The 10,620-nt window shown below is 36.5% G+C and overlaps 1 protein-coding gene across 1 annotated transcript in view; it reads right to left on the bottom strand.

Moving 5' to 3' along the window:
- Positions 1–9,149, bottom strand: part of LOC133533513 (uncharacterized) — a 223,122-nt gene extending 213,973 nt beyond the window's left edge. Inside the window, exon 1 of the mRNA XM_061872494.1 lies at positions 8,832–9,149. Within this exon, the coding sequence (XP_061728478.1) occupies positions 8,832–8,850 (19 nt within the window). The 5' untranslated portion in view covers positions 8,851–9,149. The remainder of the gene's footprint in view (positions 1–8,831) is intronic.
- Between the last annotated feature and the right edge of the window lie 1,471 nt (positions 9,150–10,620).

Below are 10,620 nucleotides of genomic sequence, written 5' to 3' on the forward strand. Positions count from 1 at the left end.
CTTAGGGGCAATAACGATAGTGCTAGTTCAGTTGTGTCATTCACAAATTCGAGCCAATCGTGCTGTCTAACGCAACTAGATGCGATCAATCGCGTGCGTAATGCGAACTCGTCAACCAATCACGTTGTGGCACTTGTGGCGTTAGACTGCACGATTGGCTCAAACTCGTGTGCGTAACACCGCTGTACTGGCCCCATTCTTATTGCCCGTAAGGCCCGTCCTCAGATATATTATGTCAATGACACAGTCGCGATTTAAAAAAATCACATCGCTTCTGCTACCAAATTGTTGAGCATAACGTTTTCCTATCCATAGGTTCCATCTGTCCAGTAGGATCCACCATCTCGATCCACCAGATTGAAGAGATTGTTACTAACTGATGGATCGAGATAATGAAACCTACTGAATAGAGCGGGTCGATTGGATATAACAAAGTACGCTTATATGAAACGGTGCTCCGGTGTGCGAGTGAGACAGTCAGGCCAATTTGAACTTGCATTTGACAGAAAACTGATTGTCTCCATCAAACGCTACCAGTTCCATTGCCGGCCTCTTCGCTGCCTTCTATAGTGGTTCAATCTTACCTTGCTTATGAATAAAAAGGGGCGTGCACACCGATATTAGAGTAATATTGGAATCATATCAGTTAGTTGCGGGCATCTCGCTCACACAAATACATGCGTATAAGTGCGAAATGAACGCACGAATGACAGATAAATGGTATCATTCCAATATTATTCTAAAATTGGTTTAATGTCAGTTGCACTTTCGAATTGGCCTACATAGCGATTTCCTTAGCCTGCACACCGGATCGGCGTGTGGGCCGGCATCTAGCTAATGTAAAGCACCCTCATTAGGTGCTTTTAGCCTTTTGAACGGCAAGAACACCTAAAGATGTGGTGAGAGAAAGCCGCGCGTACCTCATGCACTGCACTAGCTTTACAGCTTGCATTGCGACCAATGTATGCCGCTCACCGCCCCGCCGGTCGCGAGGGTCCAATCCGCGGCCCTAGAAGACGTACTTTACATAGAAACAAGAACACGCGAGCATTTTGTGAGTTGTGTATGTGTACTTGTGTTATCTAGGCGCACAAACGGTTACAATATCAAGAAGTGTACACCGCGTGTGCAGTCCAACACGGGAGCACGGGTGCGATTTGAAAATAACGCGCTAGCGACGCATTACGACATTGATACTTTACCCTTTCAACGCCATAACAAAAACGTTACTCACATGCCAAGGTCACGGGCGCAAGTGAGCTTGAAAATGCATGAGTATTACATTAGGGACTTTGACAGCGATTATAACAGCTATAATCATTAATGTGTTCATGGCCCTTAAATCATGTCTAGTGACGGCGCCTTTAGATGTTCTTGACGTTCAAAAGGTTAAGGGCGTTTGCTAGCTGGCGCGAGTGCACGGAGCGGGTGCACGCGCGCGGGTGCCTTTGTAGGTAAAATTCGTCGCACGCGTCCGCGCCAGTTAGCGTCCTCAGTTACTGTTTTTCGTTAACCCGCTCCAGCTAGCAAACTAATCGCAAATGGTCCGAGATTGGCGCAATAACCATGCATTCCCATATCTGGATCTGGATGCACCTATTCACCAATGCTTGCTTTAAAATAACTTGTCGACTCGTCCTGATAATATTTGTGCGACCGTGAAGAAAATCTATGCCGTCACTTATTTTTCAATTTATATGAAATAAAGATGTTAAATGTATTCAAAAGTTTTTATTTAATAAGGTATGTATAAGTGCTCTGTGCATCCGCACCAGCTAGCGGTGCCCTTAGCAAACCAATCGCAAATGGTCCGAGATTGGCGCAATAACCATGCATTCTCTTATCTGGATCTGGATGCACCTATTCACCAATGCTTGCTTTAAATTAACTTGTCGACTCATCCTGCTAATATTTCTGCGACCGTGAAGAAAATGTATGCCGTCAGTTATTTTTCAATTTATATGAAATAAAGGTGTTAAATGTATTCAATTTTTTTTATTTCATATGTATATATAATGGAACGAAATACAGCTACTATCTTAGCTTGGCAAGCAGTTAAGAGTCGCTGATACTTGTAATGTATTCACTGCGTTAATTTTAGGTTTAAGATTCTTTATTCTCACTAAGAATTTGACAATTCACTTACATGAGAACTTAAAACTACACAATTTAATCCTGATTCATATGGCAAACGAAGGGAACGTTGCTTTGAACCGCGACGCAATCTCAAATGTTTCACTTTTACACAATTTTCCTGCAGAGAGACAAAACAAGTATGTACATAGTACCTTTTTACGATTTATTTTATAGTAACATATAAACTTAGATTTATTTTCTTGCTGCTAATTATGGTACTCCAACTACTCCATAAATACATTTACTTACCTACTTATTGCTTAGGAATCTTATTTCATGTTTAATAATAAGTTTATATAACGTTTCTAGCGGGACATAACGCGAACTTTAAAAAATATAATGTTTTTTCTACCTTTATCACTCGAATATGTAAGACCAAGAGAGATAAATAGACGAAACTTACTAGTTCAAGGTAACCACTCGTTTTATTGTCAAAGTTCCGTTAAACAAACTTATTCTTCGGTGACATTTTTTAGCGTTTATAAGCGTCTATACGGATCCAGCATATGCCGCTCATTCGGTTCTCCTATTGCACGCAAGATGTCAGTACTAGAGAGGATTTGAAAAATCATAATTAAGTAGTTTAGTGCCATTTATTGAGCGGTAATAATTTAAAAAAATATATAAATTACTTTTTCATTATATTTCAGGCATGCAAAGTGATGTAAATGGTTACAAAAGTAACTCTATATGAATGACATTTTTTAGTTCCAGTTTACGCCGCAGCGCATGATCAAAATTATTAATATCATCTTCCCTGGACATTTTCGGTCTTTGGTGTCATATAAGTAATTAATGCTTAATTGAAGACCTTCCAAATAGGATATGACTCAAATGTATATACCAATAGTAAAAATTACCCAAACTGCTACCAAGGCTCCATCTAGTGCCAGGTAGAACAAACAAAGCGGCATTTACCACAATTAATTAACGAAAAAACTCGTTTTATTACCGCCCCTGCAAGCATTTGAGTGCAAGTATATATATATTAAAATACCTTATAAAAATGTCTTTTAAATGATATATATGGCTTGAGTATACAAGCAAGTTTCAGTGTTTAATAGCAGTATTTTTAATTCAAGCATATGTTATATCAACTAATTCCAGCCCTGTACGTACTTAAACGTAAGTAGTGGTAAACAGAAATCTAGAATTTCTCATATTCTTTCATACAAAACACCTAACAACCGGCTACATAACAAGTACTTTGTAAAACAACAGTTTATATTGGCCACTCTTTTTTTTAAATTGCTCAGTCCCTGCACGTTATCCAAAGTTGGTGTCATACAATAAAATAATGCTAAGAGTAAACCCTTTCAAACGAGATATGTCTCAACAGTATACATCCATGGGACAAATTGCCCATTCTCCTTTAACAGGCTAAAGATAACATGTAAGTGGCAAACTGGTTGTAAAAATAAACAAGTATACTTAAGCCATAAATACATTTAGCCAAAAGTCAAGCAAGCCTGTCTTAAAAAATATGATACTACGAAACCCAAGGAGCGTGATACCGACACGCGCTTGGCCGGTTTTTAAACAGATGCTACGTTAACAAGCCTGTCTGGGACGGCTTCCTGCGCCGCGGTCGCCGCCGCATTGAAAAAAGATTTATTCTAAATTATTCCAATTTGGGTAATTGCTTGGGAAAGGTCAGGCATAATGACATTAATGACAGAATTACAAATTAGCGATTGCTTCCGTTAAATATATCATATATATCATATCAGGTGAGTATAATAAATAAAAAACTATTTTATATATTATACATATCAACCACTGCCATTCGCATAGGACACATGACATAGTTAAAAATGTCAACAGTCATAATGACACTTCCTAAGTTTGTTAGGGTTCCGTATGGTCAAGCCAAAAACTATAAAAATTGGCCTATTTTGGGGCAATATACAAATTATCTTAAATTTATACAAATTGCTTAATAATACGAAATAAAACCACTTTGTATTATGAAAGCTTTCTTTTATTATAATGTTATAATGGAAACCGAAAAAAAAAATCGGAAATTTTCAACTGTTACCTTAAACCTTATATGGTTTATGAAATATAGTAAGCTGATAGATAGACAGATGGATGTTCAAGAGAGGCATATTAATAGGCGGGTCCACACAGAGCGAGCTTACGCGCGAGTTAATTTCCTCACGCACAAAACGGCCAGTGAAGACGTGCCTCGGCCGAGGCGGCGCGCGCGTTTTCCTCGCCTGAGCGTATGCTCAGTCTGTGTGGACCCGCCTAATGGCGAAAAATTAAAACAAAAATATTACTTTGCCAATCCACGAGTTTAAAACGTGCTATTCAATCAACGCTAACCCGTTATACCTACTTATCTTTACGTTACGACTCGTAACGTAAAGATAAGTAGGTATAACGGGTAGTAATATACTCGTAACTTACGAGTATATTACTTGCACATTAATTGCACGCAAAAAATACGCAAGTGAGTATGACGGGTTAGCACTGATTGAATAGCACGGTTTTTACTCGTGGATTAGCAAAGTAATATTTCTGTTTTCATTAATATGGGTTTCCGCAAAGTAACATCTGATTCTATGAATTATATTAATGGGGTTATATATTGTCATTCTAGATTCCACATAGCTCGCTACTCTGACAAAAGATGGACACTAAAAGCGACAACTTGGAAAGGTCCAGTAGGCAAGAGAAAACAAGGAAGGCCAAAAGAACGGTGGGCAGATGAGATATCTCAAGGAGCCGGTACAAACTGGACAGAGATAGCCAAAGACCGAAGTGTCTGGAAAAATTTTACCCGAACGGGTCCTTAAATAAAACATCAAATATTCATATACATATTCTTCATAGTTTCAACTATTTAAAGAAAAAAATGTTTTTAATATACTGTATACTTTATTTAAGGAATAAAAAGGTTTATTATTATTATTTTGTCATTCAAGTAAAAAAAAAACAGTATTGATGCTGCCATACCTAGGACTTTTAAAAATGACTAACCGTGAGTAGAAATCCTATAATTTTAGAATTTATTCTAAACCAAAACAATAGAAGCCTTATGTATATGTATTGTATAAATAAACAACCTGCGACTAGACAAAGATTTCAACTTGACAACTGAACCTGTCGATTTACAAAAGGCCAAAGATTCAAAATTTGAATAAACAATTAAACAAAGACCTGTTTTTAAGGTGTGCTATATGCAAACTGTTCCTAGCTAAACATAAGACTTGTTGACATTGTGAATTCTTCCATTAACATGTATGAATTTTATGTTGCTGTATTTGAAACAATAGATTTACCCACATCGGAACATAGTATAATATGCTCCCAACTAGGATCGATGATAAATGTTAATGACAGCTAGTGCAAATGTAGGGTTAGAGATGAATCTCGAAAAAACAAAATTGATGACTAATGAAAAACTGGTACCCATTTAACAAACAACACCACACTCGAATATGTCCAAAAATATGTATATCTTGGGAAACAAATATCATTTAACCCTGAAAGAAATACAGAAGAAATAGAAAGAAGAAAAGCCAATACATGGAAACAATTCTGGGCTCACAAAGAAATACTCAAATCACAACTTCCTGTACACCTGAAGAAAACAGTGATCTCTATCTGAGAGTCATCCCTACTGCCTTGCCTCAAATATGGCTGTCAAACCTGGACCTTAAATCAGGCAACCAAAAATAAAATACAGACCACCCAAAGAGCAATGGAAAGAAGCTGTTTAGACATAAAACTAAAAGACAGAATTATATGCTCTGATATTAGAAAAAGGACACAAGTAACTGATGCCTTACACTTTGCTCAGAGTATGAAATGGAGATGGGCTGGTCATGAGGCAAGGCTCAATGATGGGAGGAGGACAGGAAAGGTGACCAAATGGAAGGGGCCCTCGGACTCTAGAAAGAGAGGACATCCACTAGCCAGATGGCAGGACGAAATTGTTGCTACTGCGGGTAAGGAAAGGCAAAGCGTAGCAAGAGACAAAAAGAGATGGAGACAGCTAGAGGAGGCTTTTACCCAGAAGGGGTCTACAGCAGAAAAATAAAATTTTAATTTAAAAATATAGATATCAAAGGATAAAATTTATCTGTGGAATAACGAAGCTCTAATAATAATAAATAATAATATGGTCCCTGATGTATTTTGGTTGAAAAGGTTAAAGTTCTCTTGATAGAAAAAAATCATGAAAATAATTCTAATTTTCATTTATTTTCAATTGTAGATGGTTAGCCTTCATACCATAGCAGTATAATTTCTGGTATAAAATAGCTATTTATGTAGCCGAGGGATTTAAGTAGCAAACTTTTCATTACAAGTATACTTTCAGAGTTATTAATGTAAAATGTTATCAAATCTTCCGTCGCAACTTTCACATGCAGCAACACATCTTTTGTTCCTTTTTAAAATTTCCTGGCTTTACGCCCCCACTTACCAGTAGTTTTCCACTAGATGGGTTTAAATGGGTCATGGTAAGCTATTGTGTGTTTTAGGTCTTAAATTAGACTTCAATTGATACAATCACACATAATAAAAAAATGCAGAGAGAAAAACAATACCTAAGTTTACTCACACTTAGTCATTACCACAGGAACACCACAAGGAAAATCCCATATATTTGTACTGTTTAGTGACCCTTGCATTTATTTATTGAAAATATATTGTATATTATTATATTGAGGTGACCATAAGAAATCGTGATAAAACAATGCAACATAATTGTGTTTTTTGAGAATAATATGTGTTGACGATTATTCATTGCATATTTAAAGAAAAGTACACTCAGTGGTAGATCCCTCTGAAGACTAAGAATTAAGAGTGCCGACCCCAAATAGAGATGGGAATAAGGCCTGAAGAAGAAAAGTCAGTGATAGAAAGTTTTATGAAAAATGAAATTGAAAGCAGATCATGTTTTTTCTCATACAATACTTACTACTGTTTTTATTACTTGCTTACAAGTCAAATATGGAGCTTATAGGGATATGTATCATTCTTACAGCAGTGATGATTTTAATACTTAGATCTGGATCAATTATGGATCAGATGTCTCAGGGTCAATAGTGACATTTCTTCAACCAAAAACATCACTTTTGACAATGACAGATCCAATCTATAACTGATCCTGATCTAATTATTTAAATCCAATATGCCTGTTAGTGTGGTCAGTCTATTTCAGATGGATCAGTACCTAATGCTGGTCTCATTTGATTGACAACAAGATGATACTCACTGGTTTGGCAACAACATATTCAACTTGCAGTCACTTAAAACTGAATATGTCAGTGATTAAGTTACTTCCTTAGCAATAAGAATAAACAAGAAATTATTAGTTTACTGCACTGCCAGTTCTATAACCTAACAGGGAAACCAATTTTAAGCTAAGTTTAAAAATAATTCTTAAAAATCAATACATGCCAAAAAATATTTTTTTATGGTACTAGCTCAATGGGAAAAAATCCCTCAGGTTAATACATTTACTCACAAGAAGTCACATAGTTTTTTGTTCCCTTTGGCTTATGAGTCCTATGACACATGACATCACCTACTGTCTGCAAATGTGTTAAGACCCAATGAGTTAGCACAACAGAGAGTGATCAAATACAAGACTATAACCGAAGTCTCGGAGTAATTTTTGCAGTTTTGTATTTTGATCCTTTTTTTTTCAATTATAGTACTTCCTTTTAAAAGGACATCAGTACTTAGGGGGATGAACCTTAAATGAGAAGATAAAAACAAGAACATTAAATGCATTCAGTGAATAACTTATCAATAAAATCTTGAGAAATTGGTAACACCTGCCTTTTGCTTATTGCAGTTTTATGTAACAGAAACTTTTCTTTGAGGCTGTGCATTCATTAAAATGTTAAGAAATTCATATTGCATAATAAATAAATGTCTTAATCTTGCTATATAAACCAATTTGGCGTAAGTAATTTCAACTCAAGAAAATTATAAAAGTAGATTTCTTGTGCATTTTTGGGATCAATGTATGTGTCATGTTATGATGAGACATTAAATATTTGTTTTCCTGACATATTTCTAAACATTTTTAATCAAGTGCAAGAGTAACATCTTCAGTGTGATTAGAATTTTATGATGGAATTCTAATGTTCAAATCAATCTTGCTTCGAAAATGGGTACAATAAACAGATCAAAGATCAATGTTTAATACATAACATTTAAATTTATGATAACCTCCTACCTAACTCAGATAAACTGTGTATTCAGCAAATAGAATAGTTGTTTATGGATGAAAATTTTCAATAACGATATTACGAGCGTCAGAGCCGAGAGGTCGGCAGCCACATCGATTGAAACCACCCGGCCGGTTCAGCCTTAAAAACGGAACAACACTATTTAGTAAGCCAGCAAATAACATATGAATAGTTCGTGACGCTTGCAAAGAGTCATAATCACTTGTCAAACAAAGAACTAAAACATCTGTTCCTAGATAACTAAACTTTCGAGTTAAGTTTGAACAGGACATTCTAGGGTCATTCAGGTTCAAGCCAACCCAGCTTACGGCTGGCGTCTTCGAGAACTTAACAGCTGCTAGGGAGCCGGCAGCCCGGCGCCACCACGCCACTATAAACCTAAAACCCCGATATAGTCAATTAGGTTACTGACTACTGACGAAACAGTTCGACAAACATCAAAAGATTTACAAAAGTAAGTATAAAACTGTTGGTACTTACGTGGAACTCCCTGTATCATCCAATAATAAGCATCATATCAGCCCAAAAGGGCTGTCACTGCATAAATAATCACGAATCAACACAGAACATTATAAATGCCACAAATCCAACGCAATATTGCACACACGATTTAACAAATATAACTTATAAAAAATTGCACGAAAACATTAACTGAGCGTTAACACTATATTAGTAATATATTTATAACGCTAAAATCACATTTGTAGTGTATTATCACACTAGTTGAAAATATCACTAAACTACTTGTCCTTGCATTCACATAAATTGGCAGCCATCTTGCGTTCGTGCAAAATGGAATGGAAAATAAATGTTGCCAGTCTATAATATGTTTCTCCCGATTTTTTCAAATTTTTGACATTTTGAACTCGAAATGTTTGGAAAGCTTACATTTATGTTATTTAGGTAATTCGTTATTTATTACGCGTGATTTAACAACCATCGACTAATATGAGTTCAAGCAAGACAGGGTTATATAATGTTTTGTTTATAAAAATCAGACCCCAATCAGAGGTGCTCCAGAGCCCCGTGTTGCGCCATTAAAAATGCGCTAACACTTAGCGCATTTTTGCACGCACATGTGGTCCGAATATAAGTGTGCCATTAAGGTGCTCCAATTAAAAATGTGTCGTGGCCTTCTGGTTTTCACCTCGCAGGCATTGCGTGTGGAACAACGCTGGAGAAGACAATAGTGTCTTGAGAACAGCTCGAACTACACATTAATACTACTAACTAAGGCAAAGTTCGCCATCACTCCGATTCTATTTTCAAACCAATTTTCTATTTAAGTACTACAATTTACTATTCGAATTTTGTGCTGCACTCCAATTTTCTTCTCCACTCCAATTTTGTGCTCTAAATAAATTAAGACAACTCCGGTTTTAGTGTTAAAATTGTCAAAATACAATTCATCTTTTGCCTCCCTCGCTCTCCCTTAATTTAGCATCTTACGCCACCCGTTAACAAAAGGCCGCCGAAGGCTAAAGATACAGCCTTCACATCCGCATCCCCAACGAAGCCGGAGAAAACAAGTCAACGACCGACTGAGAAAAAATATTGGGGAACGGGAAAGAGGTGAGCTCCTAGAACTTTCATCAAAAAGGATCACGGCCCCCAAAAATTCCCTGAGGGCATTGGAAAATTTCCCGGGACGGTAAAGCGCCCTTGCCCTTAGTGAGAGGTGCAGGGATCGACAAACACGATCCAGGGAAAAAAAGATTAGAACCTTTCCTTAGCCCTTGCTAGAATAGATAAATAATAACCTGCCTCAGTAATTAAAATAGGGACAAACGGCTGCAAGGGTATAAACTAACAACTACACCTAGTAGTTATTATTTAAAGCAATTGCGGTTAACTAGTCGTTATGTTTTGCGTAACGTTAAGGTCTCATTGAGTCGGACGCAGGCAGCTCTCCCGATTTGATCCTACCTATATAGAAATGCGGCTTGTATATCTACCCGAACATGAAAACGTTTTCATTCGCCTGGCAATACTAATCGAAGCCATAGACAATTATTTATACTTTTAAATGGACGATGGAAAACATTATACGGACATAATTATGAAACTTTTGGAAGTGATTTTCATTAATAATAAATGAAGTCAGTTAAAAATATAAATATCTTAAGTTTAAAACAGCAAGGAGCGTAAATAAATTGATACTATATGCTATACGAATATTATGCCATAGCGCATAAAGCATCTAGCGCCACTTTTACATGTGACGCTAAATGGAAACTATAGGTCTACAATGCCTAAGAAATGAATATTC

The sequence above is a fragment of the Cydia pomonella genome, unplaced genomic scaffold, assembly GCF_033807575.1.
Source record: "Cydia pomonella isolate Wapato2018A unplaced genomic scaffold, ilCydPomo1 PGA_scaffold_173, whole genome shotgun sequence".
NCBI lineage: Eukaryota > Metazoa > Arthropoda > Insecta > Lepidoptera > Tortricidae > Cydia > Cydia pomonella.